This window comes from Copadichromis virginalis, linkage group LG14 (genome assembly GCF_057382275.1).
Source record: "Copadichromis virginalis isolate Kocher_CV1m ecotype Utaka linkage group LG14, C_Virginalis_male_GT1.1, whole genome shotgun sequence".
NCBI lineage: Eukaryota > Metazoa > Chordata > Actinopteri > Cichliformes > Cichlidae > Copadichromis > Copadichromis virginalis.
This window is the reverse complement of record NC_140631.1, coordinates 22,930,985-22,954,535: the sequence shown is the minus strand read 5'-3', so window position 1 is coordinate 22,954,535 and position 23,551 is coordinate 22,930,985. Positions and strand designations below refer to the sequence as shown.

Genomic DNA, 23,551 nt, shown 5'->3' with positions numbered 1-23,551 from the left:
AAAATATACAGCAAAACACCGTCAAATTCCAACGGTAATGGAGCGTAAAATCAAAAACTTCCTTTTACTGTATTAAATAGATTGAATAACCGTTAATTGTGAGACTAGATAAAACTTTGTTTTTTACTGTAATAAAATGTTGAAATTATAAATATTTTCTGTGAAAACAAATAAATATGCATACATTTTACAATTACATATTGTAATGTTGAAAATGTCTGAAAAACTTAGATTTTACGGTATTATTTGAGTAAAACTACATCTTTTGGGGTTGTGCACATTGGAATTCACAGTATAAAGCTGTAGATTTTTAAGCAAACAAAAACATTCATTTTTACAGAAACAAGATGTTAAAAAATAGGGTCCACCGTAATAATACAACCAGTACATACCATTAAAAAAAAAGCAAATATCAGCAGTGAAAGACAATAAAACTGATAGTATTTTTTTATTTTAAAATTCAGATACTGATATACAGATTAAAAGTTAGGCCTGCAGTATATCATTGTTAACCTTCTGATAAAAAAATCAACAGCAAAAGAAGATGTTAAAAATAAAGTTTATGGTTGTGAATAAAATTGATTTCAATAATCTTTTTTAATTATTATTTTAAAACAACTTTATGTTGTTGTGTTTCACGCCATATTATCAGACCACCTTAAGTGGGTCGGCCTTAAATTTTGAATTTGTGTGATCGCTGTTGATTGGTAGCTAAACTGCTGGTAAACTGTGTACAGACTTTTACGTTCGAATTGCAGAGAAAAAAAATCTGGTAGCAACATTGTGCAGTATGAGCGAACCATTTCACCAAAAAAAGGGGGAGCAAGGCAAGACGTGGCTGCAGCGGTCTGCAGACGTGACTTCTGATCAAATTCGAACCTCCTAAAGAAACAAAGAGCGACGTTACATTGCGGGATGACGTCACCTGAAAATGACCAATAGCGCGGCGCGCTGCTGAGCTGTGTGCCAACCGCTCTTTTTTTCATGCAGGAGACTCAAGTTGGCTTCGCTAACGGACACAGTTTTGAACTCGTATATTAGCGCCATTTATTGCTGCTTGGACCACAGCATCTTCGGAATTTGTAGACATCCTGGCAGCTTACAATTAGTTCGAGGTGAGGTGAGTACATGCAACTTCAAGTTATCTCTGTTATAAAAATCCACCAGCCCAGCGTTTATAGATAATTTTAGCAGTTCGTTTTTTATGAGTGAGGTTGTGAATTTAGTTAGCATTTGTGAGTTGAGTTAGCATTACTGTTGCGAGGGAAGCATTGCTCTGGATTAGTTTCTGTATATGGCGTGCTTAATTCGCTAGGGAGGAATTACCAAAGTACATGGAGTTATGTTAACGTGTAATTTCTGTGGTAAGGTAGTTCAGTCATCAAGGGGCTACGTGCTTCATTGTAAACTGCATCGGAATGAGCCACGTTGTTTCTTTCGGTGTATTGAAGCAGGCTGCAAGCAGACATACACCAGGTATGGCGCGTTTAAGGCTCATTTTTACCGAAGACACTGCCCCCACCCATGTCACTGGTGTGGTGGTGGTTTCTTCGTTTACATGTGCAATGGCGATGTGTGAACGTCAGTGTCAGAACTCTAAAGAGTTAATAGCTCATCTGAAGAGCCATATTGTGGAAGGACACGTGGTCACTTGTCCAGTAAGAGGATGCACAAATACCTTTAGAGTTAAATCATCTTTTACTGCTCACATGTCACGTAAACACAGAGTTTTCAGACAGCAGCATTGGTGATTTATATAGAGAGTCTGCATGTCAATCATCATCTGTTCCAACCACATCAGATGACTTTGTACCCTTGATTTCCGAGCCTGCTGCACAGTCTATTGCACATGAAGATAACATGGAAATGCCCCCTGAATTCTGTGATCTTTTTCTGAGAAACGTTTCACTATTCTACTTAAAATTGCAGGGTCAGTTTCTACTGCCTGCTTCAACCATACAGAACATTGTAGAGGAAATGCAGAACATGCATGAGTTGGGACAGACATACAGTTTGGGTAAACTTGCATCACTGTTAAAAGATGACACATCATTATCAGAGGAGGACATCAACAAAGTCTGTGAGTCTGTCAAAAGCTATGATCTTTTTTCTGCATGTCATACCGGGCCATTGAGGACAGTGCACTCCAGAGCTCAGATCTTTAAAAAAGCCTTCAACTATGCGGAACCAAAGAAAATATTTTTAGGGAGAGATGAAAACAGAAAAGATAGGTTTGCCTATTATGTGCCTTTAAGAGAGACTTTGAGATGTCTGCTAGAGTCTGATCTGTGGCAGAAATCAGAAGAGCCCTCTACTGAGCCTCCTGCTGATGTTCTGTGTGACATAAGTGATAGTAAGCTGTTTTAAATAAAATGATTTTTTTGGTCAAAACCCACTGACTTAATTGATTTCTATCCATTAACATCTTACATGAAGTATGGGTACCAAATGGTTCCACTGAAACACAGTGTGCTGTCACAATAATGGTGCTGTTAGTTTGGTACTTACGAAACACTGTATAAAGGTGTAGTATCAAGCAAGATCAGCTTCATATTTTAAGACCAAAGGTACCACTTGGTGTAAATTGACCTTTATTCACATTCTTTTATCAGACATCTTGGAAATGGGGGGCAGCATAAGGAGTTCCATTACTAAGGTGCTGCCGGACCTGTCTGCCTCAATCCTTGAAATTGTACTGGAGGCACTACAATCATTAGGAGTGGAGACATCTGAGAAACAAACCAGTAAGTATTATGATTTCATTGCACAATAGCCATGAAGGACTTTCTGTTTTTTCTATTATGCTTTGGCCAAGGTCCAAAAAGTACAATTAATCTATTGTTTGTGATATTGTTTTACAGCACCAAATATGGAAATTTCAAGCCAGGCCAGCATATCGTCTCCATCTGTTTTAAGGTTTAAGGGTGGTGGCACAGCTAAGACCCAAGAGTCTCTTTCAAGGTTAGTAAAGTAAACAGATTCAAGAAGATATTTTACACATTTCTTTGTCATCTGTCTCTAAATCTTATTTTGTCTTTATTATGATTAAAAAGGTTTGTTTTGTTCCTGCCCTTTTCAGACACTGAATTTGAGCAGAAACCATAAGGATACTCAAAGGACCTGTGACTCTCAGGAAATGGTGAGATTTCAGGTCATAATCTTTTTTTTTCCATTAAATTAATTTTCCTTTTTCCCTTTACAATATTGCTGTTTTGTTTTTGTAAACAGCATCAAATGAGAGAGACAGATGAAACAGTTTCAAGACAATGGCAGGAAAAAAATGCTGAAGATTGAAACAAACCTTGGCTGGAAATATTTGGTATGTGTTTTACCGTAAATCAAATTGTTGAAAAACATTCAGCTACACTGTAACACAGGGAAACTTGATTTGCACTTATTTTGTTACTTTAATTTCTTGTCTCATTATTTTTGTCAGTTATTATTGTTTATGGTGTATGCCCTTCTTGTTTTCCTTCTGAATGCAGAAGGTATCTAGCCAGTCCACAATGAAAGCTTCGTTGCACCCAATGAGTCTTCTGGCAGAAATGATGGCGGCTGTATTCTTTGGTTTCCCTAAACATCACACCCTGCCTGTTTATACGAGGCTCTTCAATTAAGTCTGCACCCAAAGATTCAATAAGAGGTAAGCAGTGGTATTATTCAAGTTTTGCTAAAGAAAGATGGACAGGAGACACTAATCTTAATCAGCCGAGCTCAGGTTCATGTCCAGGTGAGCAGTTTCATACGCTATAAAATGTAGATTGAATGATAGGTCTCATCACCATGCATTCAGCCATTAACTTCAAGTTCTATGATAAATCAATACGAAACTTAAATACGTTTTCCAACAAATTATGATTGTGATTAGGGCTGCGTTGTCTATGTATAACTTTTACATAAGTAGATTTAAAGTATAACTATTGCCAAAACGCAACCTGGGCTGTTTTTTTGTTTGTTTTTTTTACTGTATCGATTTTGATGTGCTCAAATTTATGCCCCGGCCCCCTAGTATTCCCATTCACTGGCTATTGACCACAAAACAAAATCACGGTCAATCTCAAAAACGGCTTGTTTGTCGTAATTATGCTTTTAGATATATGTTTGTCTCGTTTACAGTAAAAAAAAAAAAAAAACTGAAAAAAACAGCCCATGTTGCATTTTGACAATAGCTATCCTTTAAGAACTGTATATTTTACACTTAAGAAATCATTTATCATTAGATCTGGTTTTGGCAGCACGTTTTGTTCATTTCTGTGCATTTTGCTCAAGCACTGATCAAACTTTGTCCATTTTTTTTGCTGCAGAGGGGATCCTGCCAGTCCAAAGTGAACTCCTGATGGACATTGAAGTACTCCTGCAGAGCTTGTATCTTCAACACCATGCGCATTAGAAACTCCACCGAGTCCTTTCCTTCACCAAGGCAGGACCCAGTGACTCATTACTGTTGATAGGTCAGGGGCAGGTAATATTTTGTTTCATGTTTATTCATTCCTCCATGGATTACCAGCCATATATATGGACACATGCTGTATTCTCAAGATCTATGCTGTTTTGTAGGAATAGAGAAAATAATATGTTTAGTCTGTTTTCAAATGGTATGTCAAATTTTCTCATTGTTTATCAGTAATATTCTCTACCTTGGTTGTATATGAGCATCTTTAGATTTTTCTATATTTAGCGGTTGCAAATGTAAAATGTACAGTAAACCATTTATGTTCCTCATATTGTACTGTATTTTTAGCGGTAAAATACCGGCAGCTGTGGTTGCCAGGAATTTACCGTAAAATGTATCTGGTCAAAATAAAATGCTGTAATTTGTTATACGATTTCACTGTGTTTTTTACTGTCAAAGGTTTTAATAAGGTTTAACATATTTCTGTTATTTTTACAGTTATTTACAATAATAGGGTCTATCCTATTACTGTTAAATTAACAACAAATTACTGTAAATATTATTATATTATTACTTTTTTTTTTACTGCAAATATCCGTAAAAAGCTATGGAAAGTTGCATTTTTTACATTAAATTGCTGTTTAATTGACAAATATATTTGGTTTTTTCTATCATGATTTTGGTAAAATAATACGTTGTCTACCTTAAAAATTAGGGTTACAAAACCAGTATACTGTATTGTCTTTTACAGATTCCACATTTTTTACACGGTATATTCCTGGCAACCACAGCTGCCGGTATTTTACCGTAAATTTGACAGATTTTTTTTTTACAGTGTGCCACAGTGAGGAAAGAAAGATACAGAAGGAGAGGGGGTGGGGGTATAGTGGAAAATATTGTTCTTTGATTTGTCTACATTAGTAATGATCTAGTTTTTAATAACCATGAGTCACTGTTTTATTTTCAGTATTCTCCTAATTCTAGTAAATTTATTATTATTATTATTATTAGGGCTGAACGATTATGGAAAATAATCTAATTGCGATTTTTTGCCCCAATATTGCGATTGCGATGCGATATGCGATTATTTTTTAAGGTCTTTGTCTTCTGTATTATTAAACAAAGACAAGCAATACATCATATAGTATGGCCAATACTATATTACATTAATTTTAAACTGTTCTTTCCTGGAAGACAGACCTCTGTTATGATGACATGAGGTGATGCATGAATTGATGACTGACATTTTTATTTAACTTCTTCAATCACAACAGTATATTTGAACATACACAATAGTTTATTTTTAGCTTACAAACATCTGAGCATAAAGTGCTGACAAGGAACCCTGGTGTAAACATTAAAATGAAAGTCAGTACAATGTGCAGATTGCAGAAATATACATAAAAAAAATCAGTGGCTTTACCACACTCAGTTTTTCGACATCTGTGAACTACTAGACAGTCATTCAATTAAAAAATAATATTAAATAAATAAAACTAATAAATAAAAAATACACACATCTTACTGATCTCTGCAGTCAGTAACATTACACATAAAGTGCAAACATAATAGCAATTGTATAAACACACACACAAACACGCCTTTAAAATTTAAAGGCGTGAAATTGGACGGTCTAGTTCTGATTAGCGTCACCGCTGTCTCGGTGGAGTTTAATAAACTCGGCCGTCTGCTTCTTGCTATCTAAAATATAACCAGACACTGGCGTAAATTCTCGACTGTCTCATACTTCCGTTTAATAAGTTTTCTGTTTGACGTTTAGTCAGCTGTGTGAAAACCAAGGAGGAACCCACCGGGGGATTAATAAAGTTTTATTTTATCTAATCTAATAACTTTAATCTCAGCCAAACCGATTTACTCACGAACAAACAAAACACTGAAAAAAGCCCAACAATAACATTTTTAGGTTGTCTAAGTGACTTATATATTACGTTTAACCCGAGCAGCGAAACTCCGCGGTGATCTGAAAATGATGTGCCGGGAGTTGTGCCGTTCTCGGCCGCATCAGTAACCCTCGAGCTCCCGGCTAGCTGTCGAGCTGGTGGGTAGCAGACGCCTCTGAAAACGTCGAAGCACTTTTGCAAATATGGGATATCTTGATAAACCGAGCAGATATTTGATGTTTACACAACTACTTTCTCGCCTGAAAATATGTTAAAAGTTTATTTTGTGACCCAGAAAGATTAGTATGAGTAATTTTAAAACTTAGTAGCGGCCGCCATTGTTGGAAACTGGAGTTTGGCTGGGCCGCGCTATGAATTCTGGGATATGGTAGTAATTTGGACAGCCTTCGGCGCGTCGCTGTGACGTAATCGGTCTACAAATGCGGCCTCAGGAGGATGCAGCCCATGAATTTGGACATGTCCAGAGTATAATCGCAGCCTTTGCGGTTAGAAAATTGCACTTGATCATGTCGCGATATTATCGCAAATGCGATATATCGTTCAGCCCTAATTATTATTGTTGTTGTTGTTGTTATTATTATACTGTGCAAAAGTTTTAGGCAGCTGTGGGAAAAATTCTGTAAACAAAGAATGCTTACAGAAATATAAATGATTGTTTACTGGCCCCAAATGTATTCTGCAGCAAGACAACCACCCCAAACATAAAGCCAAAGTCATTAAGAACTATCTTCAGCATACAGAAGAACAAGAAGTACTGGAAGTGATGGTATGACCCCCACAGAGCCCTGATCTCAACATCATCAAGTGTGTCTGGGATTGCATGAAGAGACAGAAGGATATGAGGAAGCCTACATCCACAGAAGGTCTGTGGTTAGTTCTCCAAGATGTTTGGAACAACTTACCAGCCGAGTTCCTTCAAAAACTGTGTGCAAGTGTCCCTAGAAGAATGGATGCTGTTTTGAAGTCAAAGGGTGGTCACACCAAATATTGATTTGATTTAGATTTCTCTTTTGTTCATTCACAGCATTTTGTTGATTGACTTGATTAACACTTCCATTTAGTTTGGAACTCTATTACAGTTTTTTCTGAATGCTTAAACCCTAACTGTGATTCCTGTAGCACAATCTCTAAAACTATTCAGACTTATAGCAAAACCACTCACTGAGTTTGCAAAACTAAAAGCACAAAAACTGCTTTGCACTCAGTTTGCAATTTTGTAACACACACTTTGCAAAACTGTAGGCACAATTCACTGCACAACACTCAATTACCAAATTTCCAACACACTCCTAGCAAAAGTATACACATGTATGGCTATCATTAACACTAATTTGCCAACTGTCTGGCACACTTTCACATGTGAAAACTTTCTTAGATAATTAGTTCACTTTGCAATCAGCCTAAGCACTATAATACAGGTAAGCTCTGTGTGCGGAGTACAATGGAGGGAGCAGAAAGAGTGAGAAGTAGAGGAGGCCGAGGAAGAGGACGTGGAGGTGAAGAAGTAGGATGAAGAGGACGACAAGGACAAGGAGGAGCAAGAGGAAGACGAGGAGGGGGGAGAGGAAGATGAGGAGGGGGGAGAGGAAGGGTAGGAAGAGTAAGAAATAGAATTGCTGATGACATCAGAGCTACAATAGTGGACCATGTCATCAACCGTGGAATGACCCTGAGGGTAGCTGGCCAACGGGTCCAGCCTAACTCGAGCCGCTACACTGTAGCAAGTACCATAAGGACATCTTGAAATGAGAATCGGTTAGTACAGTCACTTCGCACAAAGATTTGTAGCACTGCCATATGCCAATGAGAAACACACCAATACCACTGATGTAAAAATACTGAAATTGTTACTTTACAGAATTGCTAGATGACCAGATGCTGGGGCAGAGGAAGCATGTTCACTGCAGACCAAGTAACCCATATAGTCATTATGGCGATTGCAAATAATCCTATACTTGGAAATAAACACTTGTGTTTGTTTTGATGTGTTTGAATAAACACCAGTACTTGAAGTTTGGATCCCTCTATGCTTATGGATCTATGACAGAAGTATGAGCTCACACTGACATAGCCTACCTTGTGCACAGAGAAAGCAAAAGCCAGATGTGTTTTGTATTCATACCATCAGTGTGCAGTTGGCGCATTGTGTGCTTAGGAGATGATGGCTTGTGTGTACTGTTTGATACGGAAACACCATTTTTACGAAGGTGTGAAGAGTTAATCTAGCTGTGTTTGCTTTTGCAAGAGAACTACAATGTTTTGATGATTGGGTGACAGGTTTTCTTATTTGTGTGAAGAGTTTTGCAAAATTAGCCAATGGTTACAAAAAATGTGCTTAAGCAATCAGAAAAAACTGTAATACTACTCTGCTACTCTATTACTGCTTTAGCAAAGCACTAGTGACTTTTACTCTCTCTGAGTCTCAGGACTTGCTAACCCTGCTCTGTTACTTTGTGTGGTCTGCTACTTTTAAATTGCTGTGCAATAACACCACTTACAGTTGATAGCTAGGAGGCATGAAACTTAACAAATTGCAGCTCTGGCATCCTATTAAGGACCACAGTTAAATCAGTGAGTTTTTTTGAAATAGCCCATTCCCAGACTGCATGACCAGGTTCTAGTTTATACACGTGTGGCAAACACAATAGCTTAAAAAGTTTGGAATGAATTTTGACAAAACCTTGTAGAGGTTTAACTGGCTAACATCTACAGACATCCACAGATGACAGTATGATGGTAGGTCATTATTATTTGTTTTATATATAATACAAAAACTACCAGGACTGAAATGAATAGCAACAGATTTTGTTCTATAACTTTAACATTATCCTACTGATGTAATTTAATCAACAACAAAAGTTGGGTCCTTGGTATTAAAATATAGCATAAGTGTAAGAAATAAAAGAAAAGGTAGTCTTCCACACTTGACCTGAACTTTCAGGTCTTAGATCAATTTCTAAAAGTGCTCTGGATATCAAAACTCAGTACTACAACACACAGGCTGGTGGTTTAGGGACAAAATATGAGAGAGTTTGAATCAAAAGTAAAAAATATGCAACACTTTGTTACATATTAGTATTTGACAATTTCAAGTATTAAAAGCTGGAAAAGTTTTTCTGTTTTAAATCCTATATAGAGACCCTCTGTTCCCATATCACCAAACCCCAAACCAAAAATCTGCAAAAATAACTTAAGTATTTAAAAAATGACAAAAAAAGAGTAATATACATCCTCAACCGGACCAAAATATAAAACAGTTATTTGTGAATTATGAAACACTACTAGGTCTATGTCTCTCTGTTCTAATTGCCTTTTAGTAAATGATTTAATAATTGATCCACATATTGATTCATTCTGCCTTACAGAGGCCTGGTTACAACAGGATGATTATGTTAGTTAAATGAATCAACACTCCTGAGTTATACCAATGTCAGAATCCTCGAAGTACAGGCCGAGGAGGAGTAGCAGCAGCAATCTTCCACTCCAGCTTATTAATCAACCATAGACACAGAAAGAGTTTATATTCATTTAAAAGCCAAAGACTTGGCCTTGTACACCATATACCATAATTAGAAAATGGCAAAAAATAGTTTGGTCCCACATTCGCTGTTGTGATTGGTGTGGGGGTAGGGATAGGCTTGGGGCGTCGGGGGATTCCCCAGGAGCGTCTTCCTTGGAGGGCTCAATCCGGGGTTGCGGTCATGGCCTGTTAAGGGCTCTTAGGTGATGGTTTCCTCGTGGCTGCGTGCAGCGGGGATAGGGGAGGGTCTGTGCTGACGGACATGGGTTACTGACCTGGTAGCCTGGCTGCCCCTAGGTGGGTCCGGGGTGGGCATGGGGTTCTGGGGGTGCTCCGTCTCCGGGCCGGGACCCTGGCTGGGCCTTGGGAGCTTGTGTCCTGGTTGGTGTGTCACCGGGGTTGTGGGCGGGTGGGCATATGGGAGCTCAGCCCTGGTGCGGGTTGCCACCGGTGCATCAAGCCACCTGAGGGTCTCTTTAACTGATGGGAGAGGCTGTTACATCTTTGCAGGAGGTCTCCTCTCTCCAGGAACTCACTCTGCAGGTGGGGGAGAGATATAAGAGAGGTGGAGGAAGAACTCAGCCTGGGTGTCTATTGTCTTGTTTATTTATTTATTTAGGACAGTGCATGTTAATGAACATAAATGTAAAAAAATAAAAAATTACATGAATGTAAACATACCAGATTATAGCCAAGTGCTAATTTCCATCTGTTGTCCTTAAGCATAAAAATAGACATAATAATTCATAAAAAATTCATCATTCATTCATAATAAAAACTCCATCACCAAACTTACACATACACACCATTGTGTAGTCTGGGAGATGAGTGGATGATGGGGTGGGTGCAGTTTTCTCTGTGGTGGGGTTGGATGGGCTGCCCCTGCTGACCTGGGCCCCAGTCCGGATGGGCCTGGGCCCCCTTGCCCTGGTAGGTTCCAGAGTGTGGGGGTGCCTACTGGGGTCAGCGGGGGAGCTAGCCCCCAGGGAGGGGCCTCTGTCCCCTTCTGGCTGCCTGTGCCACAATTTTATCTCACAACTTAGACATTCACATTACTCACACTCTCATTACACATACATATAGGACCTTGGGGGTGGGCACGCTACACGGCATCCAGAAGACCGCCAGGGTGTACGACCTCACCTCTGGCGCCGTTGCCCACCTCTCAATTTTAAATACACGTAGACATTGAGGGCTATCGGGAGGGGCTATGCGCTTACCTGCTGCTCTCTGGCAGGTAGCTCCATGCCCTCCTGGGTATTAAATGCACCTTAGAACACACATGCATCAACACTACATATGAGCGGGCGGAGGGAGGTTTGGAGTCTTCATACACCCCCATTCTCTGTTGCCTGTTGGGGCGGGGGGCTGGGAGGAGGAGTTGGCCATCCGATTGGGGTCTGGAATGTGGGGCCTCCCTGCTGCTGCGGAGTCCGGGCGGTCTGCTTCTCTCCACCCCAGGGAAGAGGGTAACACTACCTGGGTCTGGGTGCAGTTTCCCCCTCTAGGGGCAAGAGTACCTAGACCTGGGGTATAGAGTGCGCTTGGGGAGTGTGATTGTGTGTACAGTGTCTATTTATGTCTGTCTCCACATTGGATGAGTGCTGAGTATTTGCATATGAGAGCATGAGGGTGGGAATGGATGTTCGTATCTGTGTGTGCCTGTTTGTCTGTGTCCATATGTCAGGTCAGGTATCAGACGCCACCTCTCTAGGGACTATCATCCACTGATCCACTAAATCAGTTTCTATCTGATTTCTGGCACTATATAAATAAAATTGAATTGAAGTGATCTTTTTGAAATCACAATAGAATAACATTTTATTTAGACAGAGACATTAAATAATAATATTTAATATCAAATCTTAGTTTGGGGAACTGATCCCTGCAAGCATCAAAGTTTAACTTTTTCAGCCCAATTATTTAAGATTTTAAATTATAAAAATCTTTAAGATTTTTATCTTTTGCTTTTTTATCGAAAGGAGACATGTCCAAAAAAAAAAAAAAAAAAAAAAGACCAGTAGCTAAACAGAAAAGGTACTGATCCTTCACAGGTTCAAAAGCATTATTTTATGGCACAGATCATGTAAGCTTCAGTGAAGAGACACAATACTCGATCACTTCTACATCATTTAAAAGTAGAATGGGAGGGAGAGCCTTCAGTTTTCAGGCCCCTCTTCTGTGGAACCAGCTTCCAGTTTGGATTCGGGAGACAGACACTATCTCTACTTTTAAGATTAGGCTTAAAACTTTCCTTTTTGCTAAAGCATATAGTTAGGGCTGGACCAGGTCACCCTGAATCCTCCCTTAGTTATGCTGCAATAGACGTTGGCTGCCGGGGGATTCCCATGATGCATTGAGTTTTTCCTTTCCAGTCACCTTTCTCACTCACTATGTATTAATAGACCTCTCTGCATTGAATCATATCTGTTATTAACCTCTGTCTCTCTTCCACAGCATGTCTTTATCCTGTCTTCCTTCTCTCACCCCAACCGGTCGCAGCAGATGGCCGCCCCTCCCTGAGCCTGGTTCTGCCGGAGGTTTCTTCCTGTTAAAAGGGAGTTTTTCCTTCCCACTGTCGCCAAAGTGCTTGCTCATAGGGGGTCATATGATTGTTGGGTTTTTCTCTGTATCTATGAAGCGCCTTGAGGCGACTTTTGTTGTGATTTGGCGCTATATAAATAAAACTGAATTGAATTGAATCTTTTACACTATACAGTCTATTTCCTTAAGCCATTCACTGACAAAAAATAAGCATCTTCTTTAGGAACTAGTCTTCTTAATCTTTTGATCTTTAATTGTTGCCTTGCATCGTTTAATTATGGCATTAATCAAAAAAGCTATTTATTTTAACTTTTCACTTAATTAAGCACAGCAAGATTGGTGAATTCTCTCAAATGTCAGTTCTTTATCTTTCTCAAGGCTCACTTTATTGCAGACACTGCATTTTGCATGCAGAGAATATGTACATGTAGAAACTGCCTTGTGTGTGTGTGTGTGTGTGTGTGTGTGTGTGGGGTGACATGTTTGGTTGTGTGATGGAAACTGGTATAAACTAAAGAGAAGCTGATTAACCGATGTTGACATTAATGGTGGAATCCATGACTGAAACAACACGTGGCCTACCTCTGACACAGATGAGCCTTTGGGGTTTATCAATCAGTATGTTGAATCAATAATAGCTAAATATAGAACAAAAGGTGGAGGGGTAGGAGGAGTGGGGCTTGTTAGTCAGTTTTCAGGATTTTGACCACTCTCATTACTTATTATTAACCTGCTGTAACCATATAGTACAATCGTAGGCTAAAGGCAATTGTTTCATCTTATTTATTTGCTTTATTTTATTTATGCTTTATGCTCAAAACACACACACATATACACACAGACAATGGTTGCGCTGCTGTGCAACCACAGTATACAGACAAACATTTTTCCATTCTCTTTTAGATAAAAAAACTTTAGTATGCATCAGTGTGTAAAGACTTTTTAAATCCACAACATGACTGTATTACACAAGAAAAAATGAACAATGGATTATTAATTATTCACCTTTTCTCTCATTTTGTCTTCTAGTCATCGGGCACCAGTGTGGTGGTGGACATCGCAGTGATGGGTGAGGCTCATGGTTTGATCTCAGACCTGCTGGCAGACCCATCATTGCCCCCTAACACCTGCAGCTCTCTGAAGGCTGTCAGCAATCTCCTCAGCACCCAGATCAACCTCCAGCCACTCCACCGACCTCGCACCCCTGCAGACACCCACACCTGCTCTGACTCTGAAGATGGGCCAGAAAAAACAGAGAGACTCGCTATTCCAAAGGTTATTGCTTGTCTTTCTAGAAAAGTTGAGTTTGTGTAGTTCTGGCTGTTTTGTGGAATTTTACTTACAGCTAAAAACAAAGTTTTGTCTGGTCTTCCAAAAGGAGAAGAAGAATCACTACTATTCAGTGTAAGATTTACAGTTATTGTAGATACATATGTTTAACTGTTTAGTGTGCTAGGCAAAGCAGATAAACGTGAATAGAAAAGTCAGTGCCAGTGCAAATTGTAGACACAGTTCTAAACCATAAATGTTAAAAGTAGGCTCAGTGGCTCACACAGTTTTTAGGTTACTGTTTTGAACACTTGTGTTTGTCCTGTTGCCGTCTTGTTTTTCTGCTTTTTATTTTAACTGGTTGTGACAATGCTTGGATAAAATATAAAAATATGTATTCCCCAAAGGTTGGTAAAAACTTCCTTTTTTACTTTAGTCGCATATTTATATTTTTTACAGATTTGTCTACAAACACTGCTCTCCAAGCTGTGAAACGTGCAAGCTAGAAATGGAGACATGTTTTTGAAACAGGCTGCAGAGCTGAGCTATAACTGTTTACTTTGAAGGCAAAGCTTGTTCATTTCTAATTTGCGTCACATATTTTCAAGTTTTGCATACCACTTGGTTAGTAATTTGCAGGTTTTTGTAGACAAACATGAATAATGACAGGCAACCATGGCAACCTGCTAGCAACAAAACCAATCAGGGAGCAGTTTGTGGTGCAGCACCTTATTGCAACTAGTTTTACCAAGCAACAGCCAGAAAACTTTGGGAAACACATTTTTCCATAGGAACCAGTGCTGAACCAATAGTCAGCTCAATGTGTGAATAATCTCACACGAGAAACCTCAGTTAGCTAATGCTAGCTAAGTAGCATGCATAGATAAAAGTGTGGGGTTTTCTTTCTTTTTTTTCCTTTTTTATCTTTGTTGTGATCGTAGTTTTGGGTAGAACGGGACTAAAACAAAAGTAATGACAGAAAAAATTAACAGCCTCCAGCTTTGGGTGTGTGTTTTAGTACAACCAAATGCTAAACTATGGCGTTATTTTTGTGCCACTATTCTGAGCGCACGTAAAAAAAAAAAAAAAAATGGAGCGCATGTAAAAACATTTTGCAGGTGCATGTGTTGCATTTTGAGGAGAAATTTATTTTGAGCAAAGAAAAGCTAAATTTGAGTGAACAAAATTAATTGCTGCGTGCAAAAAATGTATTTTAGTGTTTGCTATTATCCATACACACACACAATAGCAGCCCCTCTCGCTCAGTTTTTGCATTTGCGCTCGCTCGCAATGTGTTGCTTGCGCTCTCAACATTTCTTCCCGTGCGCGTTCAACTGTTTCTGTACACAGTTATATTTGTGCCACAAAACCAGCCAGTCACAGACTTGGATGCAAAAAAAAAATCGGATTGGTCTCAGACTGAAGAAGTCACTTCAGTCACAAAAGTCACTTGGATAAACTTTTGGAGATTTACTTTCCTGGATGATTAAGAATGCATCAAGACATATATATGTATGATTTGTATCACCTTCATGTTTCCCTCTCACCACATATCCAAACCAATATCATGACCAGCAGCTTTTACAGCTGTGACTCCAGCAAACATCAGCTGATACTAGAAAGTAATTAAATAAATTCTAACAACAGCTGATCAAGCTTGAACGTGCTGATGTTGTTTAGCGCAAAATCCGCTGGTTTCCTCTTTCTGTCGCAAAGTGGGCGATAAACAAACAAGAGAGACAGGACTTGTGGCAGAAAAGCCGATCAGCTGATCATTGATCAGTTTCATGATTGAAGTAGCAACAGGAGAGGGAGGGGAGAGGATGAGAGAAGAACAGGCAGGTGTGCAGCAAAACACAGAATAACTCCAGCTTTGTGTCTTTTTTTCATTCTAGCTGAATTGGTTAATCCAACCTTTCGTTGTTTATACCGTTACAAAAACAAGCAAACATAAAAATGAAAAGTCACCATCGGTCCACCGGGCAAATGTATGCCCAATGGCCAGTCCAGCTATGCGGTCAGCTGGTGGGTAACAGGCATCTCCGAAAACGTTTAGAGCACTTTTGCAAATATGCGATGTCTTGATAATTCGAGCAGATATTTGAAGTTTACACAGCACCATTCTTGCATGAAAATATCTTTAAAGTTTATTTGTGACCCAGAAAGAGTAATATTTCAAACTCCGCCACTCTGTGTTCCTCCGCCACTGCCTCGTTTGAGTTTTGGACGAAATGGATTCTGGGATACTGCATTTCGTCATTTTGAACTGATTGGAGACCAAAACAGCCAATCAGGGTTTTTTGCATCCAAGTCTGTGATTGGCTGGTTTTGTGGTACAACTATAACGGTGTACAGAAAGAGCTGAACGCACACGGGAAGAAATGTTGAGAGCGCAAGCAACACATTGCGAGCAAGCGCAAATGCAAAAACTGAGCGAGAGGGGCTGCTGTTTGTGTGTGTGTGTGTGTGTGTGCATGGATAATAGCAAACACTGAAATACATTTTTTGCACACAGCGATTACCTTTGTTCACTCAAATTGATCTTTTCTTCGCTCAAAATAAATTTCTCCTCAAAATGCAACACATGCACCTGCAAAATGTTTTTACGTGCGCTCAAATTTTTTTACGTGCGCTCAATTTTTTTTTACGTGTGCTCAGAATAGTGGCACAAAAATAACGCCATACTAAACAAGTAAAGGACGATCTAACAAGGAAAGATACATGCCCAGCATTATATCAATCACAAGACAGCCTCCCCCTATCTAAAAAATGTCTTTATTATCTATATTGTGAATATTCACAAAACTAACACTGAAACATGTGACTGATATCATAAACCTATCCAGAAAATGAGTAGTAAGGGCATGAGGAATAGCTCAAGTTAGAAAGAGAGTATTTTTTTCATATAAATCTTTTTACAAGAGGACTCATCTGCTGTCTGTTAGAAATAATGTAGGTTCAAGGCACTTTGCATTGGCTTTACTGTTCAGATTCGTAGACAGATTCATCCTTTATGTATTCTTTGTTTGTTTTAATTTCAGGGTTTAGAACCCCACTCAAAGTTTATGCAGAAAGATGAAGAAGTAAAAGGTTTTCATTGCTATATACTAGTGATGCTATTGATTGTACCTAAGCAGTGATGATCAGCAGATCACCCTAACCTCAAAGGTTCATGGTTGCCCATGAATAACCAATGAATAGAGGGACATACAAAAAATGAAAACTGGCATTACTATAGTTATGCCAGACTTATTATACTTCCCTCTATTATATTGAGTGAGTAAAGTAAAAAGTATTAATAATGTGCTCATAAAAACACAAAAATATTTAATTATATTTAAGCTATGTTTTTTTTAGTTGTATTGTTGTACACACACACACACACACACACACACACACACACACACACACACACACACACACACACACACACACACACATACAGGTATTTACCAGGTATGTCTCTTTTGGCACATATCAGCGATCTTTTCCATTTCCTCCCTCACTGCTAGCCTGGTGGGGGCCTCTAAGATAACTAACAATGACGCAAATTCTTCCAGGGGGCTTTTTAATGTTTTACAAGGCCAGTGCTTCAAAATGTATGAAGGCACTCAACGTGAGCAAGGAAACTAAATAAAGTGTGTGATGCAATGCAGGACGGCCTACCAGGAAAGTGACTAGCAGCTTTAACAATGCCTGAGTGCACTCAAATGCCTGAGCCATGTAGTGGAACTCAATGAGATGCTGCCTCATTTTGGCTCACTGGGGATTTGTGAGACTGCATGTGGCAGTGGGTAATGTAGGTGATTCAACTCACTTGCACTGGCCTGTTGTATGGCTCTGAACTAAGGACAGAAATAGCAGTTACATAAAGGTAATCAGTACTATTGGTGACTGAGCTACAACTAAGCTTTGACCTTGCACAGCGAGACAGCAAAACCCTGTTTTTTTTCTTAAAAGTATGGGTACAATTTGTAGGTTTTGCTTGTAGTTCTTATTGAAAGTGTATCATTTGGCTGTTTATGTTATTAAGCTGCTACTGTTCAGGATATTTTTCTAATATTTAGCAACTTCCAGCTTCTGAACTAGCTTGTGTTAAACAAATTTCTCTTTATATTACTCCTAGCAAACTTTGAAAATGGTTACATTTTTACAAAGTTACTATACGATTTTATAAGATTGGCTCATAACTTATTTTTTATGCAGTGAAACCAATTTTCAAGTTTTTTTGTCACTTTTTCAAGCTACATTATTGTTGCATGAAGATGTTTCAGATATGCCCTTTAAAGTGGAATACCCCATAGTAATAATAAAATTTACAATAGAAAAAGCGCCAACAGCCATTCTCTCTCAGCCCACCCTTTTCTCTTTTACTCGCCTCCTCAGTCATTCGTTCACACTCTGCTTGAGATCTTTGAATAGATTAAGTGCCACAGAGCAGAGTGAGCATGTGTGTATGTGAGGTTATCTGCTTGAGTGGATGCAAGTTTATTTTAGAAGAACATCAAATGTGATCCTCTGCTGCCCTCTATATTCTGCTGTAAATGTGTTTGTGTGCTCCCTTCAGAAAAATATGAGCTCATTAACTGCGTTCAGCTCATGGATTTACAGAGAAATGTCTAACACTGGGTTGATTAACACCATGGGGACGTGGTGCATGTCTCCCTTCTACTCTCTTTCACAACTGTCAAGTGTGCTCAGTGTGACCCTGCTTTCATCTGTATCTGTGGCCTCCAACTACAAAGCCGTTCCCTTTTTTGGGGTTGCCTCTCCGGTGCACCGTTGTCACTTTCATTTGCACCAAAGTGGGTGAAATTGATTCACAGTGGTTTATGCTTCCTAACTGAACGCAGTGATATCTCTGAAGTTTGACTGATTTTGACCACTGTGACGAAGAAGCATTCTCTTCATCATTTTTAAGCTGCGTTTTATTTAAAAAATCCCTTTACTTTTTAGAATTTCATAATGTTGCCTTAGCTACTTACCATTAGGTAACATCTACATGTTCATCTGTATTTCAGCGTCTCAGGCGGAGTCTTCCCCCAGGATTACTTAGGAGAATTTCATCAACTTGGACCACAACCACATCAGCTACAGGGCTGCCTACCATCGAGCCAGGCCCTGTACGCAGAGACCGCTCAGCCAGCAACAAACACACTACAGAAAGGTAACACGTCTTACTCAGAAGGTTTAACATTACTGTCATTTCTTTATCTGACTTTTCTCCTCCAATAAACCAGTGATTTTTGGAACAACTCAGTGATGATGACCATCTCAAAGAGTCGCTCCATGTCTGCCTCCTGTGCTGCCTCTGTCACATCCAACCACCTGTACAGCAAACCACTGGGAAGACCAGGTGTGTGTCTGTGAATCTATTTTACTGCAGAGTGTAGAACATTTCAGTTATTTTGGGTAAAAACAAAACAAACAAACAAAAAAAGCGAGTATTGATTTACAATGCAATCTTTTTCAGGTTTCCCTCCCTCCAACATATCACCTCTGGGCTCTCCTTGCTCATCTCCTCCTGTCCAGGGCACTCCTGCCTCCAGCCCTACGATAAAAATATGTTCAGTGCAGCTTCCTGAGCCGGCTGGGCCACTAACAGAGCTAGTACCTGGCTCTGTGGCCCCCAAAAGCCACCACAGAACCTTAACTCACAGCCAGAGCGCTCCGAGCCCCACCACCACTCACTGGCGGCCTCCATCACTCTGCGGCAGGTAATTTACACGCTATCACATACTAAATCAGTTATTTACTTACAATATATAGAGCGATTCTGACCGCAGAAAATTTGATTGTACAATTTATGTGTCATCTGCGTGTGAGTGGGGGAAATTAGTCACGTCATTAGTTTGCTCTGAGAATAAAGCAACATCCAAATTACCAGATGAGAGAGATCAATTAGGATGGACCGGTGTGTATACTCTGAATGCTTGTGTCTCTCTGCTCTCCGTTAGCTGTGGCAGGCCGTACAACAATCGACTAAACAACGGGGTAGAGTCTGAAGACAAAGGAGACAGAATACCCCACCCAGGTAATCAAGTAAAAAAATACATATTTTTCTGTTTATTCCAGATACAAATTAGAGCACAACTGATATTTCAGCAGATATCAGTTGTTTGTCAATCTACTGGTGTCGGTATTTACAGCAGCCAATAAATGTAAATTGAAAAAGTAAAGAAGAAACAACAGAAACACCCTTCAGTTATATACAGTTGCATAGTTTACGACATTCAAGCAGAATGTAAACAAGAAATCCACCACTCGTTATGGCAATAAAAGAGTTTGTTTTTGACACAAATTTTAGTAAGGATTCATAAATTTGTTTGTTTCATGTGTCTGAAACAAAAACATATCGGCTTACATATCGAGGTCTTTTAAGGTCTCGACCTTAAAATAATCTTATATAAGGCAGGATCTAAATCAAGGGCGCTTCACCTAGGACAGCTGAAGTTTTGGACATTTGGATTTTGATTATGTTTTCATGGAGTCATTATAAAAAAAAGGTCTTATAGTTAACATTAACATAGGATTAACTCCAGTTTTTAGTTAAACAGAAACATCTTTGTGTTCTAGTGATAATGTATTCTCAACAGAAGAAACACGTCTGTGTTCACTTCTAATGTGTTTAGTCCTTTTTAGTGTGTCAAATCCAATGTGGCCATAAGTACTAGTGTGATTATTAAAGCTACCTTTCTAAATCGTGTCATGTTTTTCCAGATGAACGCGCAGTAGCGTCATCAGACTATGATAGCACGTACGACAGCACCTATGAGACCAACCACAGTGACAGCAGCGACTTTGCACAGAATGAAGAGGAAGCAGAGGGAGGCAAGAAGCCTCCTGAAGCAAGGGAAGGTTGCAGGGAGTATCCGAATGACGGCATTGTTCTTCACCCTGTCCTGCTCTCTTCAGAGGTAGACAATCAGACCTCACTTAATGTCCTTCCCCCAAAATAATTTCATTAAGAAGGAATAATTGAATCGACAATAAGAGCAGCACTACATCATTTGCGAATTATGTGAAACCATCTTATGATGTCATGAGCTAGCTATCCTCTATTAAGCAGCAACTATCTTTGAAAGTTACTTTAAAAAAGCTGGTTTTGCTTTAACAATATAAGTCAATGAGGCATAACATTACGGTCACCTGTCTAATATTGTGTTGTTCCACCTTTTGCTAGCAAAACAGGCCTGACCGAAGGTGTGCTGTGGTATCTAGCAACAAGATGTTAGCAGCAGATTCTTTAAGTCCTGTAAGTTGCCAGGTGGGGCCTCGCAACATCCTACAAATGTTCGACTGGATTGAGATCTGGGGAATTTGGAGGCCAAGTCAACACTTCAAACTTGTTGTGCTCCTCAAACCATTAATGAACCATTTTTGTTTTGTGGAATGATGCATTATCCTGCTGAAATAGGCCAGAGCCATCAGGGAATACCGTTTCCATGAAATGGTGTACATGGTCTGCAGCAGTGCTTAAGTAGGGAACATGGATTTCAGTATCCTGGTGCCAGGTGTTCCAAAGTAAGCAACAGGCATTGATTTACAAAGAAAACATGACTCATCAGACCTTCTTCCATTGCTCTGTGGTCCAGTTTTGATGTTGTTGGAACTTTCAGCAGTGGACACTCTGACTGGTCTACAGCGATGCAGCCCATACGCAACAAATTGCAGTGAAATGTGTATTTCGAAGCCCTGCGACAGACTGGCGACCTGTCCAGGGTGTACCCCGCCTTTCGCCCTATGACAGCTGGGATAGGCTCCAGCGCCCCCCGCGACCCTGAAAAGGATAAGCGGAAGCGAATGGATGGATGGATGTGTATTTCGAAACCAACATCAGCATTTTGAGTTACAGCAGCTCATCTGTTGGATCAGACCACACTGGCCAGCTTTCACTCCCCACATGCATCAATGAACATTGCCCACCGATGACCCTGTGGCTTGTTCACAGCTGTTGCTTCCTTGTATCACTTTTAATAGATACTGACCACTGCAGACTGGGAGCACCCCACAAGTGTCATAGGTAGGACCCAAACGTGGGCCTCACGGAGCACAACGTGAAAACTCAAAAACAGGTTTATTGCTTTGAAAACTTAACCAAAACATGAGGCAGGAACAAACCATCTAAACTGGGAAAAACATGAGCAGGAAGAAACACACTTATCTGACTGATGTGATGGGGGAAGCAAAACTGAACATCATACACACGAGAATGAAAAGAACTAAATAAAACAGGAAGTAAAAACACTGAGACCACAACTAAGACATGTGAACTTGACACAGCGATTGGAGAATAAACACACAGAGACATGACTGACTGGGGGGATGAAGAAAGGGAACAAAAACATGATAACTAAACACTGACTTACCCAATAAGGAACACAGACTGGAAACAAAGAGAAACTAACATAATCAAACAAGAAACTATGAACCACAAATAGACATAATGAAACTCAGAGGCACTAGGAAAAAATGAATAAATAGAAGACTATGAAGCTCCAAACCAAAACTCATCTTAACCAGAACGAACCAAAAACCCTATAGAACAGTGAGAACTATAATACAAAGATAACGAAAAACAATGAGAAAAAAGACAAAAGTGTGGGTCGACGAACCAAGGATCATGACATCAAGAGCTGCAGTTTTGGAGATGCCCTGACCCGGTCTTGTAGCCAACACAAGTTCACCTTTGTCCAACTTGCACTAATCCTTATGCTTTCCCATTTTTCCTGCTTCTTATGTAAAAGGCTCACATGGCCCCTAATATATCCCACCCACTAGGAGGTGCCACGACGAAGAGATAATCAGTGTTATTCTCTTCACCTGTCAGTGGTCATAATGTTATGCCCAATTACTGTATGTCTACAGAGTGCATTAAGTAAACCAATATTCCTACTGTTGTGTCACTGTGATGACTGAAATTTTTAAGTCCTAAAGGTTATTTTACCTTACGTCCAAATATTTCTTTCACCACCCTGAACTTCTCTTTGTTCACTTACCTTTGCCTGACAGGACAAGCCAAACTTGGCCCCAGAGACTCTGTTAATGCCAGGGCTGGAGCCTCTAATGAGTCAGCTTAACAACTGGAACTTTCCCATTTTTAGTCTTGTGGAGAAGACTCACGGCAAGACGGGCTGCATCCTCAGCCAGGTAAATACTTTGTTAGTGAGGAAATGTTGCAACTTTAATGAAAACAAATGGTCATTAATTCAATAAACAGGAACTCATATTGTTGAGATTACATTTGCAGTAGACTTATGTAATTAGCAGCTTAACTGGATAAAGATGTTAGCTTGTTAATGCAGGTGGTGGAAAAATGAATTGATTTCTAATATGCATGATTTGATATCCAGGTGATTCACTGTAGTGTGTGTTTTCCTCATGGTGGCATCTCCCAGGTTTCTTATAGGCTGTTTGAGGACACAGGTCTGTTTGAGACCTTCAGGATTCCTGTGCGAGAGTTCATGAACTACTTCCATTCTTTGGAAAATGGATACAGGGACATCCCTTGTAAGTAGAAGGATCACATATTTAAGAAAAAAACAAAAAATGATCCATCATTACCTTTTGCTGCCACAAGGTGGATGTGTTGCTCATGAAATAAACTTTTAATAGCGTGTCTATTTTTCCTGCCTGCTGTTTACTGTGCAAATATATACTGAAAATGTGATGACACGAGCTTGAATTTATAGTGTGACAGATTAGATTATTTGAAGGAATATATTGTAAAATAGCTCCTAATCAAATACAAATAGATTTTAGCCTTTCTCTCAAAGCCTCCACAGGGTACATCAAGAGGGAATATTTTTACATGTTTGGGAATACTATGGATAAAGCCTACTTAGAGGCATCAATATCCATCTCATACATATGTGACGTTAATCAAACTATATCAGTCTTGTT

At 39.5% G+C, this 23,551-nt stretch overlaps 1 protein-coding gene and 1 long non-coding RNA gene across 3 annotated transcripts in view; both read left to right on the top strand.

Annotated features, from left to right (window-relative positions):
* Nucleotides 1–23,551, top strand: part of LOC146693945 (cGMP-inhibited 3',5'-cyclic phosphodiesterase 3A-like) — a 74,205-nt gene that overhangs the window by 36,169 nt on the left and 14,485 nt on the right. Inside the window, exons 2-9 of the mRNA XM_085429959.1 lie at nucleotides 13,409–13,654; nucleotides 18,670–18,815; nucleotides 18,889–19,004; nucleotides 19,122–19,365; nucleotides 19,606–19,682; nucleotides 20,369–20,565; nucleotides 22,661–22,798; nucleotides 23,047–23,158. Coding sequence (XP_085286085.1) covers nucleotides 13,409–13,654; nucleotides 18,670–18,815; nucleotides 18,889–19,004; nucleotides 19,122–19,365; nucleotides 19,606–19,682; nucleotides 20,369–20,565; nucleotides 22,661–22,798; nucleotides 23,047–23,158 — 1,276 coding nt within the window. The remainder of the gene's footprint in view (nucleotides 1–13,408; nucleotides 13,655–18,669; nucleotides 18,816–18,888; nucleotides 19,005–19,121; nucleotides 19,366–19,605; nucleotides 19,683–20,368; nucleotides 20,566–22,660; nucleotides 22,799–23,046; nucleotides 23,159–23,551) is intronic.
* Nucleotides 823–4,826, top strand: LOC146693946 (uncharacterized). Of its 2 annotated transcripts, none has more exons than XR_014914839.1 (7): nucleotides 823–1,115; nucleotides 2,613–2,744; nucleotides 2,862–2,961; nucleotides 3,080–3,139; nucleotides 3,229–3,319; nucleotides 3,486–3,643; nucleotides 4,305–4,826. It is a non-coding gene; the product is annotated as an uncharacterized LOC146693946 (long non-coding RNA). The 2 variants fall into 2 exon arrangements; XR_014914838.1 differs by having other exon boundaries at nucleotides 823–1,120.